This window comes from Mustela erminea, chromosome 15 (genome assembly GCF_009829155.1).
Source record: "Mustela erminea isolate mMusErm1 chromosome 15, mMusErm1.Pri, whole genome shotgun sequence".
NCBI classification, from domain to species: Eukaryota; Metazoa; Chordata; class Mammalia; order Carnivora; family Mustelidae; genus Mustela; species Mustela erminea.
This window is the reverse complement of record NC_045628.1, coordinates 3491327-3511552: the sequence shown is the minus strand read 5'-3', so window position 1 is coordinate 3511552 and position 20226 is coordinate 3491327. Positions and strand designations below refer to the sequence as shown.

General features: G+C 43.0%; 1 protein-coding gene across 5 annotated transcripts in view; it reads left to right on the top strand.

The window, feature by feature from the left end:
• Positions 1-20226, top strand: part of MYO16 (myosin XVI) — a 584648-nt gene that overhangs the window by 444505 nt on the left and 119917 nt on the right. For all 5 annotated transcript variants that reach the window (XM_032314881.1, XM_032314880.1, XM_032314879.1 and 2 more), the window contains exons 24-27: positions 289-364; positions 6207-6382; positions 8851-8931; positions 9218-9423. In XM_032314881.1, coding sequence (XP_032170772.1) covers positions 289-364; positions 6207-6382; positions 8851-8931; positions 9218-9423 — 539 coding nt within the window. The remainder of the gene's footprint in view (positions 1-288; positions 365-6206; positions 6383-8850; positions 8932-9217; positions 9424-20226) is intronic.

Here is a 20226-nt window from a genome sequence, read left to right as displayed (position 1 = left end):
GACGAGGGTCCCCGAGAATGAAGGGAGGCTGCACGAACATGAGTCACCGCCATTTCCTCTTAAACTCACAGTCAGAGGGGGACTTGGAAAATTAGTACAGGAGAGGTGTCCCTTGTTTGATGTGCAGAAAGGAGCTTCAGCCTGGGGTGTAAGATGAACTTTGAAGACTGGAAACACCTCTCTGGTGAATAATTGGAAACTTCCTCTGAGTCAGATAATTCTGCAAAGGAGATTATTTTTGTGGTCATATTTAAACATTAGTAATCACACCGTTTTCTTTTATTACAGGTAATGTATGAAATTGTTGGAGCAATTGAAAAAAATAAAGACACCCTCTCACAGAATCTTCTATTTGTAATGAAAAGTAAGTTTTTTCCCCTATGGTTAAAATGCCACACACTCTTTCTTTCCCCATCTCTGAACACTGTCCTCAGCAATATGCCACCAGCTTCAGGGGAATTGAAATATCTTTTACATTCTAAAGCCCAGAATAATAAAGAATGGATCTTGCCACAATGTACATTGGCTACAATCTAATTTGGAGTCTAGTAGAAACCATAATTTAACTAAGCTTTTAGCAGATAGAAATATAAAATACCTTTACCACTCTGGTGGTATGAATATAAAAAAGCTCTTTTGTGAAGACTAATGAAGATTAATACAGCTTCCAAAATTATTTAGGCCACAGCAGGGTGAATTTCATTACTGAAGTTGATGTCTGGAGCATACCTAAGGGTGGTATTTTATTCTCGTACTTTCTGTTATAAAGAATTAATACCCACGAAGTAGAGGGAGGGCACAAATTCATATGTGCGCGCACACATGCTTATCTGTATATATCAACTGACAGCCTCTATCTAGTGAGTGAATCTCAGGCCTTTATGTACTTGTACCTATTTCTATAAAACAGGGGACTAAGTACATACTACACTTATATACTGTGCCCTTATATGTATCAATATGTATACTTCTGCCGACTCTAGTCATTCTTTCTCCATAGCGTTTCTGTAGCCCTTAGTTCTCGTTTCCCTAACAACCTTTTCAGTGAATTAAAATGTATCACCTTTGATGCTTTAAGTTGCTAGCCATGAGCTGGGTCATTTATCTTTCCTGAAAAAAAGAAGCCTGTGATCACCCTTCATGAGACAAATTGAGGGCTTTGAGCTGGAAATAATCACCGCTGGCTTGAGGACCGTATTTACCTTAAATCATGCGGTGCGGATGCCATAGATCGTTTCTCAGGGGGACTTACTGAGCTCGTCTCTCAGAACTTAAAGCGATTGAGTTCTCTTAAAACTGAGACCAGCCGAAGGAGCGTGGCATTGGAATGACAGCATGTAGAAGAAAGGAAGGAACTAGCAGACCCTGTTGATTATCACCGGAAATATCTTCCTTCTAGTTTCCAATTATTTGAGTTTCCATTGATAGTGTACTACCACCTAAGTCATACCTTGCGTGAAGATCTAATATATAGTGTGGTTTTGAAGTTGGCGCAATGCCTTTTTTCTTATTTTTGCATTTCCGGGGATAGAATATGTATTTAGAGAAAGAATGTGATGGTTCGTGATATTGTCATTCTCCTTCCCTTAACAGAGTCCCTTTAAAGTCATTCTTTTGTGTATATTAAGTTCCAAGAGAACACAAGTGAGTCTTGTTTTGTTCTAAATTCTTTTGGCATCTGAGCAAGCAGACAAAATTTACAATAGATTCTTACATGTTTATACAGGAAGTGGCAGGTGTTTTCTATAAAGGTCCAGAGAATAAACATTTCAGGCTTTGCAAGCCATAAGGTCTCTGTTGCAACTTTTTAACTCTACTGTTACAATGACAGAGCAGGTGTAGATAATACAAATGGACATGCCTGTGTTCCAATAAAACTTTATTTACAGAAATGGGCAGTGGGCCAGATTTGGCACACAGGCCATAGTTCCTCACCCATTCTATCATATAAGAAAAAGATGTATGGTTGTGATAGTATTTTATGAATTTGTGAAATTGTTGATGCGGTAAATAGTTGTTAAAAGCGAGTATAATTTATAGATTTTTTAAAAAATTTTGAGTACCTTGCTAGATACTTTGTTTATAGTATCTAATTAAATCTTCCTATTATCAAAAAGCTCCCAGCTGAGAAAGGTGGTAAGGTCTGGTATGGGATCGTGAGCCAGCTGGCCAAAGGGAGGCAGGTAGCTTGGAGACACAGCTCGGGCAGAAATGCAGTGAGTGCTCTCACCTGTGCCTGAGATGTGAAATAAAGTCTCAAGTCTACTGTCTCCGAGTGCCTCTGCGCACTTGCTCATAAACTATTCATCTAAGTTCGCGTATCCTGGTGGACTGGCAGGAAAACACTGGATACAATGTTTACAGACCTCCTTCCGGGGACACTTCCCATTTCAACATTAGCATGAACTATTGATGTTGAAATGATTTCAAGTTGAAGTTAGAAAATTCATACCAAGAACTCCCATAAACCCTTTTCCCAATTCATTTTCCTCATTTCCCTTCTTTTATTCTGTCTTCTCCGTCCCATTCACCCCGCCTTCCACTCCCCACCATCTCTCCCTGTGTGTGCAAGTGTGCACATGCATGTGCGTATGGATATACATGTGTGCGTGTGTGTGTGTGTGTGTGTGTGTGTGCGCGTGCATGACATGTGTGTTCTGAATCATTTGAGACCTAGAAAAGGCCTCTTCGGTATACATCTTGAGCTAAAGACATCATCTTACAAAGCAACGGTCTGAGTATTGAACACTGACGCAGTGCTAACATCTAGACCCAAGTCCTATTCCTTTGCCGCTCACTCCAGCAATGGCTCCCATGATGATTTCCCCCGATTCAGGGCAGTCGCTGCATTTAGCTGTCATTTCTCTTTAGTCTTCTTTAATTTGGGACATTCTCTCTGCTTATCTTTTTCTTTTTTTAAATGATACTTACTTATGTATTTATTTTTTTATTGAATTATAGTTAATATAAAAGGTTACATTATGTTCAGGTATATACATTGATTTAACAATTCTATACATTATTCAGTACCATGTTAAGCATAGTCACCCTCTGTCATCATAGAGGACTATTTCAGTATTGTGGACTATATTCCTTATGTTGTATTTTTCATCTGTGTAAATTATTTTATATCTGGAAGTTTGTACCTCTTAATTCCCTTCACCTGTTTCATTCTTCCAACTCACCTCCTCTCTGGAAATTATCAGTTTTTTCTCTTTATTTAAGAATTATTTTTATATTTTTGTTTGCTTTTGTATTCCATATATAAATAAAAATCATATGGTATTCTTTGCCTGCCTATTTCACTTAGCAAAATACCCTGAAGGTCTATCCATGTTGTCCTGAATGGCCAGGTTTCATGCTTTGTTGTGGCTGAATAATATTCCACATCTTCTTTATCCATTCATCTCTTGAGGGACACTTATGTTGCTTCCATATCTTGGCTATTATAGATAACGTTGTAATAAACATAGAGGCATATACATCTTCACATCATTAATGTTTTAATTTTCTTTGGGTAAATACACAGCAGTGGAATCCTGATACTTCTCTTTTAACTTTTGAAGGGTCGTCCATACTGTTTTCCAAAGTGGCTTCACAAATTTACACTCTCATTAGAAGAGTACAAATTCCCTTTTCTTCATATCCTCACCAACACGTACTATTTCTTGGCCTTTCGGTACTAGGCATCTGATTGCTGTGAGATACTACCACATGGTGGTTTTGATTTCCATGTCCCTGATGATTAGAGGTGCTGAAAATCTTTTCATGTGTCTCTTGGCCATTAATATGTCCTCTTTTGGAAAAATGTCTTCTTAGGTCCTCTGCCCATTTGTTTATTTTTATTATAATCCCAGTTTGTTCACATACAGTGTGAACAATGTAGTTTACAATGTAGTGATTCGACAATTCCATATATCACCCAGTGCTCAACCAGTGCACCCCAATCCCTATATAACCTATTTAACTTATTTAACCCGACCACCATCTCCCTCCGCTATGGTAACCATCGGTTTGTTCTCTGTAATGAAGAGCCTGTTTGTTGGTTTTTCTTTTTTGCCTTTGCTCATTTGTTTCTTTCTTTTTTTTTTTTTTTTCTTCCATTTTTTTTTTTTTATTTCCAGCATAGCAGTATTCATTATTTTTGCACCACACCCCGTGCTCCATGCAATCCGTGCCCTCTATAATACCCACCACCTGGTACCCCAACCTCCCACTGCCCTATGACCCAGCAATTTCTTTTTTTTTTAAATTTAATTTTATTTTTTCAGTGTTCCAAGATTCATTGTTTATGCTCATTTGTTTCTTAAATTCCACATATGAGTGAAATCATATGGTATTTGTTTTTCTCTGACTGACTTATTTCACTTTCTTTCATGACTGTCATTTTAAAACCTAAAGGCCAGTTATTTTGAAGACTGTCCCTCAATCTCGGCTTCTTTGCTGTTGGCTCCCATTGGCGTCTGCAACACCCCTTCTGGGCAGAAGCCCCACAGAGGAGCTCAACGGTCCTCACCCAACCCAGTCATAGGACGCACTGACTCTGAAACACCACTGGTGACACAGCCATGTTAAGGTGACACAGTTTAGGTTTCTGTAATTGAAAGCTGCTGTTTTTCTCTGTCACTTCATAAGGAAGGTGAGGCAATCAACGTTCTCTTCCATACCAGACATTCACCTGCTGGCTCACATACACGATAGATTCTTGCCCAAATCAGCAATTTCTCTGATGGTTGCAAAATCACCATTTTCTACGCCCCATTTTCCCATCAATTGTGACATTCAAATGCAAGAACTCCCCTTTCTCATTAATTAACTAATTAAATTATTAGCAGTATGGGCTCATAGATTCTTGTTTTATTAAATGACTCACAATCCATTACTTATTGTTATTTTGATACTAACATTGTTCAAGATATGGCCAGTGAGCCTCCCTTCAAGCCAGCTCCGAGGTTCTTCTTCAGCTTCTTGTGATTTTGTTTAGCACCTCCTGATATTCTAGCCTTCCAGAATGTTCCATGATTATCGGCTCTGCCTCCAAATCAGCCCTGTGCCCAAGAAGTCTAGATTTATTTTAGAGAAGAATGGTATTAAGAAACACTGAGGTCTGAGGGCTTGACGAGCTCATTTCTAACTGGGTTGTCTTTGCTCTGAGGCCCCTTCAGAATGAGACAACTGAAGATACGGAGATCAAATATGGGTGTGTAACTCTATATGAAACATCATGAATTTATCCTGCTAGCCCTAAGTTGTATGCAACACCACGGGGCTCCATTTTGCCTTCCTGCCTTCCCCAGTTGTTCTTCCCTTTTCTGACACTTCTGCCTAGTTTGTTTATCATGTAGTGACTTTCCTTTACATGCCTTGTCACCAAATATGTTAGTCTGCACAAGCAAAGTAATCTGGGTGTGGGAAAGGTAGAAAAATGGCTCTGCTGGCTCAACAGAGCTAACTAGCTCATGGGTCCACAAGGTCCTAAATGATGTGCACACGACTTTACATTCTAACCCTGTATCATCCTCAAACTAGGTATGTCATGGTCATTTTGTAGGAAAGGAAACTCAACTGTGAGGATTGTGTAAATACAAATGTAGGTAACATGAGAAAGGTGTCTTATAGAGCTCTCACCGCTGTATGTGGTTTTCACTATACGATTCCAAATTTAATAGAATTTGTATAACGTCACATGTAAAAGACAGTGGCTTTTTATCTTTGTAGCTGAACTGTTCCCCCTAACAACTGGTACAAGCAAATGGAACAGGGTCCCTACAAATGTTCACATACACTGGGAGCTGGGTTAGACCCTGGGACTTGTGTTTCTGGAGTGGGAAGCTGCTGGCGGAAACCACAGGTCTTCATGACTTGGCCAAGAGAATTGAAACCCTGTAGACCCAAGCCAGGCAAGACTAGGTTCCCAAGGCTAGGAGAGTCACAAGGGCTACTCAGAAGGCCAAGGGCCAGTGCTGAGATAGAGGACAGGGACTCGGATTAGGACTCCTGGTCAGGACAGAGAAGGTCAGAATTCATCAAGTGGTAGGATTAATGGTGGGGAAAACACAATAGGGGCAAAAGGAAAGATGACCTCTCACTTCCGTCTTGCACTGGGAATGTCGAGTGCTTACAGCCCTGGAATGAGGAGTGTGTTTAAAGCTCGGGGACATAACGATTTGAATGCCACTCACAATATCGCTTTATTTCTTTCCTAGCTAGTGAAAATGTCGTGATCCATCATTTGTTCCAGTCGAAACTGTCACAGACAGGATCCCTCGTGTCCTCCTATCCTTCTTTTAAGTTCAGAGGACAGAAATCCACCCTGCTCAGTAAGAAAACGGCAGCTTCTTCGATTATTGGAGAAAACAGGAATTATCTAGAACTCAGTAAGGTAGGAGTTCCTCTGATTCTTGTTAGTACCTTTACTTTTTTTTTTCTCTCTCTCTCTTTTTAAATGCAATTCTGAAAACAGATGGAAACAAATTGATATTTTAATTTCAAAAAGTAATGAAAAGGATCCTGGCAGAAGTATAACCTTAAGAGAGAGGGGCGGTCGAGGAGATGCAGTAGAGTGAAAATTCAATAGCAAATAGGACATTAGTGATTTTATTGGTTGTCTCTGCAACATCCTATTTGTGCCTTGTCTCGGTGACTGTCCTTTTGATGAATGGGAAGTAACTGCACGGACAGTAGCTTTCCAGGGAATAAACTTCGCTACCTTATTCTGTCAACATTAATCACTTCAGAGGTTTTAGGTCTCTAAACAATACATTGTAGTTTCTCTTATAGACAGTGTGTATGTTTCTGGAGCTGGAAGTATTTTTCTGGATAGCATGTGGATTTTAAGCTTACTTTTGTATTATACTAGTTTTAATGTGGACTTGTCCGACACAAGTGTGGTTGTCCTTAAAACATAAAGGTTCTATTTATAAAACAGAACTACAGATTCAGCGGAGTTGTCTCAAACCAATAGGAAATAGGTAGGAAATGTGTTAACGTTAAGGATTCAGTGCCTGATGGTAGCCTGGTTTGCTCTGCCTGCCACCAAAACTACGGAGATGAGAAATATGTTTGGGAAGGTGTCCAGGACAATCAATTTTAGAAATTCAGTTGTTGTAGCTTGTTGGAATGCATTTGAGCTTACCAATTAAAATAAAAGCATAATTAAAATCAGCTCTATTTTGGAAGAGTGGCAAGATGTAGATAACATATTAGAGATGAGTGAGTATGTGCACTCGTTTGTGTGTGTGTGTGTGTGTGTGTGTGTGTGTAGCCAATGGACCCTACAATTAGGGATCCTTTGATGGAATCATTCCTGGACTGTCTGAACACAGGAATTCAATTTCACTAAATACAAAGTGGCATTTTTTTTACATAAAAAAAAAATAAAGAGTTACTGTTCATAAGGAAGATCTCTACTCCTGAGGGTTTCACTGAACCTCCTGGCCCTTCCTTTCTCAGTCATCCTGGAAATCAAGAGCACAGAATCACCACACACCTCTAAACTGTAATTTTTAACCTTAATTATTAAACATTACCAGGCATAGAGGCCATTAGTCTTTTCCCTAAAGGACTGCAAAAGGAAGATAATTCACAGTGGTTCCTCCGCCCAGAAAGGGAAATTGAGTGTTCCATTTCCAGGGATGGAGATTTATTTCTTATGACTCTTCCGTAAGCGTTTCATGCCTCCCTTCTGTGCACACTGCCTTCATCCTTGCACACCCACGCCCGTGACCGGCAGGATGGGCGGGGTCTCCCCACTCTTACCGAGCGTCACACTTGGCTGGCATCTGTAGAAAACCCGTTGATCTTGGACCAGTTGCCCCTTTCACGTTCCCTTGTCAGGACTGATCATTCCAACTTGACGGTTCATGTCAGTGGAAGGAAATGGGCTGCTTCCATGATAGCAACAATACCATATTGACAAGAAGGTTTCATCCGATGTTTTTCTCCTATCAGGACCTCTTTATTGTAATGTAAATGATTTTGGATCAATAGATATGTTGGTCTGAGTCTGTGTGATTTTGTGAAAGGCAATACAGTACGTCTGTGGCTGGGGCTCCTTTTAACCCCTGGTGGGATTTAATTAATTACCTTCTGCCCTTTCTTTCTTTCCCCATTGGCCTCATTTCCAACTGACTTCTTTTATCTCCATTATCCTTTAATCTCTCCTATGTATGATTTTTTTTTTCTTTTAAGAGCTGTATGCAATGACTTATTGAAGAAAATACAGAGTCTTGCCATTTGTCAGATAGGTAATCTACTACTCCTTTGAGCAGTTAAAAAAAAAAAAAAAGAAGAGGAAGGTCAAGAAAAATAGAATGGGAAGAAATTGATTGTGGTTAACTTAAGGGAACAAACCAGGGATTGCTAGAACGTCAGGTTTTGTAACACACACGACTCTCTGTTTGCCGGGCAGGAAGCTTCCACTTCGGGACAAACACGTGCGATGGCAACGCACAGCACTAGCGTGCGCTTGTTGCCCACTGAAGAAGAGTCAGCTCTTGGCCTCAGGGCTCAGATGGGCCAGGACGCAGCTTCGGTGTACTCGAGAGGCTGGCAGCCGTGGTACTATTTAACAAGTAGCTGCCCATGTCCCAGTTAGAGTACCATCGCCGGGAATCCTTTGGTACCGAATGTTACAGTCTGCTGTAGATCTGTGCCGCCCTGTGAGTGAATTCACTCACGTGGGTGGGAGGCTGGCTTGCTTTCTTCTCTGTGGACTTTAGGAAAATACTATGAAAATCACTGTGCTGTATGCTTGAAACAAGTGTCAATGATACTTCAATGGAAAGTAAAGGACTGCATACTTCAATAACTAAATTGCTCTTGCTTTATTTCCTTTTATTTTCATGACAGTTACTAAAGAAGAAAGGAGCCTCCACATTTCTTCAGCGACTGGAACGGGGAGGTCCTGTCACCATTGCATCGCAGCTCCGGGTTAGTGGGTTTTGTGGTTTTCCAAAAGTGAGATTTTGATGTTATCAACTGTAGAGGGTATATGTGTATTTTTCCCCATTTTGACCCCTTGAGTACCCTCAAATAAAAGTAAGCACTCAACATGCACGCACGCGTGTGCGCACACACACACACACAGACTCACGCCACAGAGACTTCATAATAAAAGAGTTATGGATCAAAGATAAACATTTTTATTGAAAAGCTCTTTATATTTGCCATCAGTGTCGTCTTTGGAGAATAAGCTGTGTTTTGCTTCTCTCCTTAGAAATCTCTAACAGATATTATCGGAAAACTTCAGAAGCGGACTCCACACTTTATTCATTGCATCAAGCCCAATAACTCAAGGCTGCCAGATACTTTTGATAATTTTTATGTGTCTGCTCAGCTACAATATATTGGGGTCCTGGACATGGTGAAGACCATCCGATATGGTTACCCTGTTCGCCTTTCCTTCTCGGATTTCCTGTCAAGGTAAATTCTGCTCTTGAAACATTATGTATGTGCTCGGTGTGACATCCTGCTGACGTGCTAGCAAGGGTCTCCTGTTTTGTTCTTTGTTTCAGGCCTTGGTTTTATTGTGTATACAGTTGACTCTTTGAACCATGGGGGAGGTTGGGGCGCCTTCCCCCACACACACAGTGGGAAATCAGTGTGTAACTTCCAATCCCTACGCAGCTTAACTACTAACTGCTGACCAGAAGCCCTACCGTTGACCAGAAGCCCTACCGATAACACAAACAGTGGATTAACATACATTTTGTGTGTTATACATATTATATACCATATTCTTACAATAAAGTAAGCCAGAGAAAAGAAGATGTTATTCTGAAAATCCTAAGGGAGAGAAAATACATCTACGGTGCTGTACTATATTTATATACAACAATCTCCATCTAAGTGGGCCCACACAGTTCAAACCTGTCTTGTTCAAGGTTCAAGTACATTCTTCTAAGCCCAGTAAACAAAATACTCTGGGAAACAATGAAACGCACTGAGCAAGCTTTTTGTAAAAAGTTATAGAACTTTGATACCTTGGAAACAGTTTTCATGTTACTTTATATGAGTAGATTTTCTTGGATTTAAAGATTTCTAAGATTGTTGCATGTAATGTTTACTTAAAATTTTTTATTTAAAAGAATATAGGCGCCCCCAGCTGCCTCAGTCAGTAGGACATCCGACTCCTGATTTCAGCTCAGGTCATGATCTCAGGGTTGTGAGATCAAGCACCACGTCAGGCTCCACACTAGGCATGGAGCCTGTTAAGGGTCCCTGTCTTCCTCCCTGCCCTAAAAAAAAAAAAAAAAAGAGATTCTCTCCCTCTGCCCCCTCAAAAATAAAAATAAAAGAATGTATATATGTGATTATTTTCTCCCTTATGTCCATGAAAAAAATATTTTCTACATCAGAGAAACTACTCTCATTGGCCAAATCTAGCCCCCACCCCTATTTTTATAAATAAAGTTTTATTGCAACACAGGCACTGGTGAAAATAATGACAATGTTTGTTCTTAGGCAATTACAAAATAATAGGGAAGTAAGCAAAAAAAAAAAAAAAAAAGAATGAAAGAAAGAAAGAAAAGAAAAAAATATTTAGTAATCCTGTATAAAAGAAGGTGAAGTTTTAAAATAATATGGATATAAAATATTATCAATATTATATGAATAAAATGTAGCATTTATGGTTCAAACTAACTGCACAACTAGTATGGAAAATCTATTCGACAAACCATTTATTTAAGAAAAGAGATTTGGGGGCACCTGGGTGGCTCAGTGGGTTAAGCCTCTGCCTTCGGCACAGGTCATGATCTCAGGGTCCTGGGATCGAGCCCCGCATGGGACTCTCTGCTCGGCAGAGAGCCTGCTTCTTCCTCTCTCTCTGTCTGCCTCTCTGCCCACTTGTGATCTCTATCACTCAAATAAATAAATAAAATCTTTAAAAAAAAAAAAAAAGAAAAGAAGATTTAATACTTGGTTGACCAGAAGTTCCACTTGAGCCACTAGCGTGAGGAAGCTGCTAACTGGAAACAAGTTATTTGAATTGCCCTATTCCCCCAGCAGAAGACGGTGAACGTGACTGTGTGTCCCCATGTTTGTATCTATATTACATATCGCAATGATTAGGAAATGCTTTCTGCCTTGTTGTTTCTTTTCTTTTTTTTTTTTCCCCTAAGTCTACTTTGATGTATATACTCAACCAGGACCTCTAGGAAAAGAGTGTATGAGATAATGTCTTTTAAAACTAAGTATAGCATTTCACATATATGCATCTCTTGTCTACCATGACCTCTAGGCAGGGACCACGTCTTACACAATAACAATTACTGGGCATTGTGTTTAACCAGCGCTTTCAGAATGAACCTGGCCTTGCAGATTATTCTTTATTCAACTTAAAGAAATATTTCTATATAACAGAGACCATAGCCACAGTTTGTTTAAAAGAGTAGCAGGGATGAGAAATAATATTTTTTGGTAAATCTTTGCATTGCTTTCACCAGCCCCTTATTTAAAAGAAGATATGATTTCTACTTATCCTTATTTTCAGTGGCATATCAATAGAGATGAAATTATTCATTTACATTAGTGGAAATTTGCCACCATATTTTTTTTAAGTAGGCTCCATGCCCAGCATGGAGCCCAATGTGGGGCTTGAACTCCCCACCCTGAGATTAAGACCTGAGCTAAAATCAAGAGTTGGAGGCTTAACCGACTGAGCCACACAGGCATCTTGCCACCCTCTTCCTTAAATGAAGGATGCCAGTGTGGGCTATTGTCACAAAACACACTGGTCCATGCAGAGATGACCCATTTCTACAGAACTGGAATAAAATATAATTCACATACTGTCATGTCAGGAAATAACATAATTTTTGTATTTGAGTGTTGTTGACATGCAGCATTACCTAAGTTTCAGGTGTATAGCGTAGTGGTTCCACTATAATTTAATATTTATTTAGAAAGCTCATCAGAACTTTGACATTGCCCCAGGCAATCAAGCATCATTATATAAACAAAGATTAAAGGTGCAATTTAATAGGAAGTTTTGCTTGCCAAAACTTCCTATTAAATTGATAACTGATAACAGATGTATTGTTCCTATGTAAAATACTTATTTTCTCTTCCTATCACCTTGTCTTAATTGTTAGAGAATAAAACCCTTTGAAAACCAATTACTTTGTTTAGTACACGGAAAGGGATACAATCGCCACAAATGTGTCAGATTGAGAAGCAAAAGATGTCCTGTGGTGAAGCAAGCACCTACTTATCTGAATGGCGTTTATTTTTCCTGAAATCCAACATGACACTAAATGGGGATAATGACATTCCTGTGGAATCTGCAGGTGGATGTGATGATATTGCAAATTTGCTTGGTGGTATTTCGGCTTTAATAACTGCCGATCATCCTGAGACTTCCTAACTGAGGCTGGAGAATCGCATTAGTCTAGCGAATCCAGTTTTGATTAAATGTAGAGGTATGCCTGCTGAGCGTTTGCCTAATAGCATCAGTAGCTTCCCGGGTTGATGATAAAGATGTGAGGTCCTGCCTCCCACAACCAAAGACTCTGCAAGTTTGGACATACGAGAAAAAGGAAAGGAGCATCATGATCCACAACCGGTGTCCTGTTGCTCTGAGCTAAGTCGTACATCGTTCAAAATTCATAGGCTGAAGCTCTCACCCCCACTGTAAGTGCACTTGGAGATGGGGCTTGTGGGAGGGAATCCGCGTGGAGTGAGCCCAGGGGCTGGAGCCCTGATCCGACAGCATTAGTGTCCTTGTGACAGGAGTCATCAGAGAGCAGGTGCATGCTCTCTCTGTGTGTGCTATGTGAGGACACAGTGAGACGGCAAGGCAGGAGGCAGGAGGAGACCTCCATGGAAACTAAATTGGCCGGCGCCTTGACCTTGGACTTCCCAGACTCCAGAACTGTGAGAAAATAAACTCCTGTTGTTAAGTTGCCTAGTCAGTGGTATTTTGTGACGGCAGAGGAGGCTGGCGAGGATACCTGGTCTTGTAGGATGTGTTTCCGTGGCGTCCATGGTCGCCAAGCTGCATGGATGACGTTGGGAAATTGTTGGTGCTTGTTCTTGCTATGAAATGCTCTTGTGTTAGTTTAGATGAAATGTTTAGTTTGTGTTTAGTTTAGATGAAATGCTCTTGTGTTAGTGGAAACAAATAGAGTTTAGGTGCACATATCCTGTGGTTCCAAAACCTCTCTCATCCTTCTTGCCTTTGTGTCCATTTACTCACAGTATTTACTTGATATTCAGGATTCACTCGGGCATTCCCTCCTTTGGAAAATCTTTCATAGATTCCTAAATTGCTTGGTGTCTCTCCTCGATGCATCAGAAAATGCTTGAGCAAGACAGTTGTTGTACACTCCCTGGAAATAGTCCTTTATGGCCAACCTCCACCACTGGACCAGAGTGAGCAGACCACAGCCCTTGGGCGAGATCTGGCCTGTCACCTACTTTCATACGGCCTGAGAGCGAAAAATGTCTCATGCGTCGTTAAATTGTTATATTTTGAATAGTTAGCAATGTACTTCATAATGTCCTCAGTGTTGTCTCCTGGCATGCAAAAGGCTGAAACGCTGAGTCTCTCACCCCTTCCAGAACATATTTGCTGCCCACAGGAGACCATAGGCTGCTTACATGACAGACAGGTCCTACTGCATGCCTGGACTCTAGCAGAATGCCTGCCACCCTTCGTGCTTCTCGAGCCCGCTCAGTGACACTGAGCAGAATGGCTCTCATACACTCTTCCATGTCAATGACTTTCCCTAATGTCGGTCTGGCTCATGAATTTTTTTTTTAATATTTTTATTTATTTGACAGAGAGAGATCACAAGTAGGCAGAGAGAGAGAGAGAGAAGCAGGCTCCCCACTGAGCAAAGAGCCCGATGCGGGGCTTGATCCCAGGACACTGAGATCATGACCTGAGCCGAAGGCAGCGGCTTAATCCACTGTGGCTCATGAAATTTTTCAGATGACTTTGTAAAGGACAACTCTCAGCAGTGATCCTGCGGAAGATAAAATCCCACGTCCATGGCCTATAACAGCAAAACTTTCTCTCTTGTACTCATTTATGTGATTTGGAAGTAGTACAGTGAAGCTCAGCCCAGCTCTGATACGAGAGTCTTTTCCCTGATGGTCCCAGGAAGAGGTGGGACGTGGCCTTTCCTGTGTCAGAGGGAGAGGAGAAACGGCCAGAATGCCTGTTATAACATCTGCCGAGCTGTGGCACTTGTCGCTTGCTTATATTCCATTGCCTAAAGGCAATCTGTTGGCCAAGGCCAACACGAATAGGTGGGAAAATGTTTTACTCCTTGGAGAAACCATACAACACACAACCAACTTCTGGCTCCGTTCATCTGTCACTATGTAGCAAACATCACAAAACTTCATGATGTGAAACCATGTGTTATTTCTCCTGCTTCTGTGGGTTCACTGGGCTCAGGTGAGCAATTCTTGCTTGGGGCCTTCCAAAAGTTACAGCCAGATAGCAGAAGACTCTCCTGTTAGCTGGGCTGCACGTGCACGATGGCCTCTTCGCTCATGTGCCTTGGTGCTCCTCCAGCAGCACAGTCTGGAACTCTTCCCTGGCAGCTCCCAGTTCTTGGGACAAGAAGGGAAACTTGCAGTTCTAGAAGCTGGGCCTGGAACTGGGCCATCATCGCTCCCCTTGTGTTTTCTTGGTCAAACAGTTGCAGACCAACCCAGGTCTACCCCCTGGAAGAAGCAATGGATGGTGGCCAATGTCAGAACCAGCTACCGTATCCCCTTGAAGGGAGAACATGCAAATAATTGGGAACAATAAGAAAGATCTTCCACAGCTGCCCCGATGTGTAAGAATTCCTATTATTTCATCTCTTCCCAATAAGTATATGTGACTTCAATGTGTTGAATAATGTTACACCATCATGGTTTTGTTTTTGTTTGTTTTTGTTTTCCAATTCTAGAATTGAGGGAAGTATAATATGAGGCAATGCTAAGGAAAATTTTTTTAAGGTTTTATTTATTTGACGCAGAGAGAGCATGAGCAGGGGAAGCAGCAAAGGGAGAGGGAGAAGCAGACCCCCTGTTGAGCAGGGAGCCCGATGTGGGGCTCGACCCCAGGACCCTGAGACCCTGACCTGAGCCAGGACTGACTGAGCCACCCAGGCACTCCTAGGGAAATTATTTCGAGAAGTCCTTCAAGGAATGGTACCCTGCATTTTACCTTGTAAGGTGTGGTACCATCATTTTCCAGAACTTTCTTTGAGTTCTGGGATTGTGACATCGTAAAGAACACCTCTTCCCAGTGGGAAGTCGGCCCGTGGCGTGTCTCACTCCCGTAAGTCTCTGCTTTGCTCAGAGCACGAGGCTCTCACGCTTTATCTTCTTCCAGAAACGACAGGGAAATCTTTTGGAATCTACCTCTGGATGTGGGGGGACAAGCCTGGGGCTCATGCCCGCCGCTCATCTATGGACTGACTGACGGTCGCCAGGGGAGAGCAGGACATCACTCCAGGCTTCACCCTTTGGGGCCGCGACCTTATTTGGGAAAGACAGAAAGACGTGCCCTTGAGAAGCGCCCCCAGTAGTGGTATTATGCTTGGCGTGGTGAGGGAGAATGACCTGTCCTCTGAGACTGTCACTGGATGAGATCCCTCCTAGAAATAGTCTGAATGTTGAGCTTGTTTCAATGACACAGTTGTTGCCGAAAGGTCAGGCTGTGGAAGCTCACAGCCCTGATGGGAAATTGGGTGCCAGGAGACAGTTGAAGGAAGCCACACTTCGGTTTCTTGGACTCAGCCCACGGGGAAGGCAGCTGCCCAGTGAACCAGCACTGCCAGAGCCATAGGTCTGAGCTGGAATCTTCTAGAAGTTCTCCCTGTGACATGGATAGGCTGCCAGGTGCTGTCCATGCATCTTTAATAGAAATGTGAATTAGTAAGTTCAGGAACCGTTAAATGTCCTAAAAGCTTTAACTGGCAAAAAGATCTGTTTCCTTTGGTGTGGTCGTGCCAAGGCTGACCGTGTTCTTCCTGCTACAACTCATCTCAGGGCTTCATGAAGTCCGGGAGGAGAGGACTGGTGACTCTTCAGTGAAATGGGGAAGTGGGAAGAGAAGGGTCAGCATGGGTTCTAGAAGCCATTTCAGTTGAAGCATCATTCTGTCTTTATTGGGAACCTGTTTGGGGGCTCAGTGGGTTGTGAATCATCATTTCCCCCACAGTCTACTCAGGGCATGTGTGAACTTTTTCTAGAAAAGGCCACATGGTCATGGTTGTCAGCTGCAGGCCTCGAGGTCACTCCTGCCTGTACCCGACTCCGCGTGGGGCCCCGCGCAGCTGCCAACGGCATGTGGGGGAAAGACCCACAGGAACAGAGTGCAGGTGGTTTGGGCCCCAGGGCAGCTGACCCCGTATCTAGGCCCATCCCCCCGTTCCAGTGGAGCTGGGGAACCGTGTCTATAGAAAGGGGGCAGAGAGGGAAAGGTGACTGAGGTTTGCTTCTGCGCTTCCGGGACTTGGCTCGGGGGTCTGGTCCCGGGGTCGGTATCCCTTGTCTGTTTCTGCCTCCCATGCTCGTCCCTCATGTCCTCGTGGAGCGTCCTGCTGACTCAGATGTCACTCAGGTGGGAGGTCCACCCCGTGTGCGCGGAGGCCCGCTGTGGGTCACACGCCCCAGATCGCCACTGCAGGCTCGTTACTCTGGTCCTCAGAATAAGGTTCCACACAACTACTCTTATTACCCAGATACGAGTTAGTTATGTCCTTACGAGTCACCAGCTTTGACTGAAATATGCCTCAGGCGCATTCATCCGCATGGCGGAGGCCGGGCACTGTGCTGCACTGTCCCCAAGGGTCACTCATTTCACCCTCATTCCCCCCCCGGCTGCCGTTACTGCAGCATTTGTTTGCCCTCGGAGCAAACTCCGGTCCCCAGGGACTTGGGTACCGGCTCACAACGGCTCACACCTCTCACCCCAGAGGGTGTCTTTAACCCATCCGCGGTGCGGGTGTGGCGTTCACGTTGGCCCTGTTCCCGCGTGCTCACGTTCCCCACGCCCTCTTCCTGCTGGAAGAGCAGGAACCCCCAAGCAGCACCCTGACCTCCATGGGGAAAAGAAATCCCTGGAGATGTCTCCGGATGCAGACGTGGGCCCTTCGTTCTGCATTTCTTTTGCTCTGCTTCCTGAAAAACAACCCAGTTAGCTCCGTGGGGTTCACGGCCACCAGCGTCCCTCCTCACCAGCAACCGTGCGTGGTCATGCAGCGGCAACGGGGCGGCTGGCTGCGGGAGAATGGGCTGATGAATCATGACTTCTGGAAAGTGAGCTCCAAGTGAGTAAGAAAAGTGATCCTTGCAAATGGAGAATTGCACGATGTCATGTAAAATAAGAAAAAAGTGAACACAAAAAATATTTTACAATTTTCTTTTTTTATTATTTTTTTTTATTATGTTAGTCACCATATAGTACATCAGTAGTTTTTGATGTCGGGTTCCAAAATTCATGGCTTATGCACCACACCCAGTGCTCCATGCAATATGTGCCCTCCACAATACCCACCACCAGGCTCTCCCCACCCCCACCCCTCCCCTCCAAAACCCTCGGTCTGTTCCTCGGAGTCCACAGTCTCTCATGGTTCGTCTCCGTCTCTGGTTTCCCCCCCTTCGTTTTTCCCTTCCTTCTCCTAATGTCCTCATGCTATTCCTCATGTTCTGCAAATAAGTGAAACTATCTGATAATTGACTTTCTCTGCTTGAGAACTTTCTAACAGTTCCTTGGAAACATACTCCACACTGACCAGTCTAAAATAATTTACTAAATAATTCCACTCCAGTAAGCATCCAACATGAAACGAATGAAATCAGGATGATTGTGCTGTTCTAGGAAAATAGACAGGAAGCTACAGGAATTCATTATTTTAACAATTAATTCTATTGTATTTCTAAAACAGTTTTATAAGAACATTAGAAATTCAGTCCCAGAATTCCAAATCTTATTATTCATTACTTGATTTATATGCGCTTCCCCATGCCCCCTCCACTGATCTATCACCATGTTTTTAATTATAAGTTATGTTTGGCAAAACATAATCACAAAATGATCTTGCTTTTAGGGCCAAACCAGCTTTAAATACTTACCCATAAGTTATTTGTTTCATACTTACAAATTATTTAATTCTGTTTATAGGACAACAGTGGTTTTTAATGTGACCCTTAGTGGGTAGTTTTCATTGATTCTATCTGAATGATCTCAGTGATTCAGGAGTCTACAAAGAACCTCAGGTTGTCATTGGGATCTTTGAAGAGACCTAATCAATAGTATCTTTATCCTTATTCAATTTTTGACCAAAGTGGGAAGACAAAATGATCAAAATGCCACCTTTAAAGACAGCACTTGGCATAAGAGCCAACAGTTCCTGCTAACAGAACCAACCTAGGACTGGCCAGACTGACCCTCAGTTACAGACAGCGCGGACTCAGCCACACTTCCCCACGAGGGGGGCTGTTTGGGGAAGGCTTGGAGCCTGGAGAAACTGAGGAAGACCATGGTGAGCCAGGAGCAGTTGTCTGTTATTAGCAGCTGAGAAGGCTCTGTATTTTTCTCACCAAAACTGCCAGTCACATTAGTCCACCGCCACAGCCTCCCTTACGAAGTGGGTGGGATTAGGGGAGATCGTGGTCTGCCTGCATCTCTAAGGAACCAGCTGAAAAGAAGAGGAAGGGCCTTGGTGAATCTCTGCGGTGTTTTGTGTTCTAGGGTGTTGGACTCCTCCAGTAAACCTGTCAACAACCTTGGGGTGAGGCCAGTCCCCTGAGGGGACATGCCATCCTTCATGAACACCCCACTGCATCTTTGTGCATCTTTGGCCCCTTCTGGGGCCACTGACAAGCAATATAGATTTTGCACCCAAAGACTCTGAAGTGGCCCAACAGTGCATTACTTTAATGGGTTTCAAGGACACTCTGTATTCATGGCTAAGTGCGTTTTATTTCCAGTTACAAACCCTGTCTAGACAGTGTCCAGCTGAGTCTGTCAGAGATTCTGCAATCCCGAATAAATGGAAATATTCAAATAAAACAAAAGAGCAACTCAGATAATAAAATCCCAGTAGCCTAGATATTCCCCAAATTTGACTGTACATCTTCTTCCACTATTAAGATCCCCGTGAGAAATGAAAGTTCAAAGATTAATACATCTTGTAAATGAAAGTCCAGAAATCTTCAGTTCCAGAGGAATTAAAGTCCCAAATCTGATTATCTTGCCTTGTTGAGTGAAATGTCCAGAATTCCATGCACATAAGTTAAATTTCTATTTCTGAATCACTCTTCCTGGCTTCTCCCTCGGCTCCAATGAGCTAGAGAACTTCCAGGTATCCTGGCTGAGCTGGGGACCCTAGCATGACCCGAGCGAGCCATCAGTCACTGTGTTGGTCACAAAACACTACAGACTCATGGCTTCAACAACAGATAGTTATTTTCTCCCAGTCCTGGAGACTGGAAGTCCAAGATCAAGAAGCCAGCAGGGCTTGTCTGGTGAGGGCTCTCCCCTTAGACTGTAGACAGCTGCTTTCCTGCCATGAGCCCCACTGCCTTTCCAGGAAGTGTGAACACCAAGGGAACGAGAGAGTGAGGATCAGAGACCGAGAAGCGACAGAGAGACAGAGCAAGAATGCACGCAAAATCCTACTGAATCAGGACTCCATCCTCAGGACCTCCCATAACCTAAATTTTCTCCTACAAGAAGACCCTATCGACAGATTCGGTCTCCAAATACTGGGTCAGGGCTTCAAAATATGAATTCAAGGGGGGGATGGGACAACAAACACTCAGTCCCTCGTAGTCGTCCTTCCCGATGAGACTAATTCGACATTGCGTGTTGTGTTGACTCAGTGCCCGGTCCCTGATCACCTCCGTGTTGAGACACCCAGGACTAAATAGTGGAAGGGAGCTTATTCATACACACTAACTTCGTCATACACACTAAATGTAGGAACCTGTCCCTAGTAGATTTCTCTCTAGAGAGAGCAGGATACCACAGGCAGAATGTTCTAGAATCTAACACTGTTTGTTGCCAGTGACCAGGGTGACTCTGTAGTTTATCGACCAAACCAGGACACGTTTTACAGCGAAATGGCAAACCCTTAATTAATTTTGACAGGAATGCAGGTATCAACTGGGACCACCCCTGGCAAACCAGGACATTGGCCACCCTACCCACCCTGCCCCCACCTGCTCATGAGTCTTGGCACATTGCCAAGAATCTTTAATCTCCTGCATCCC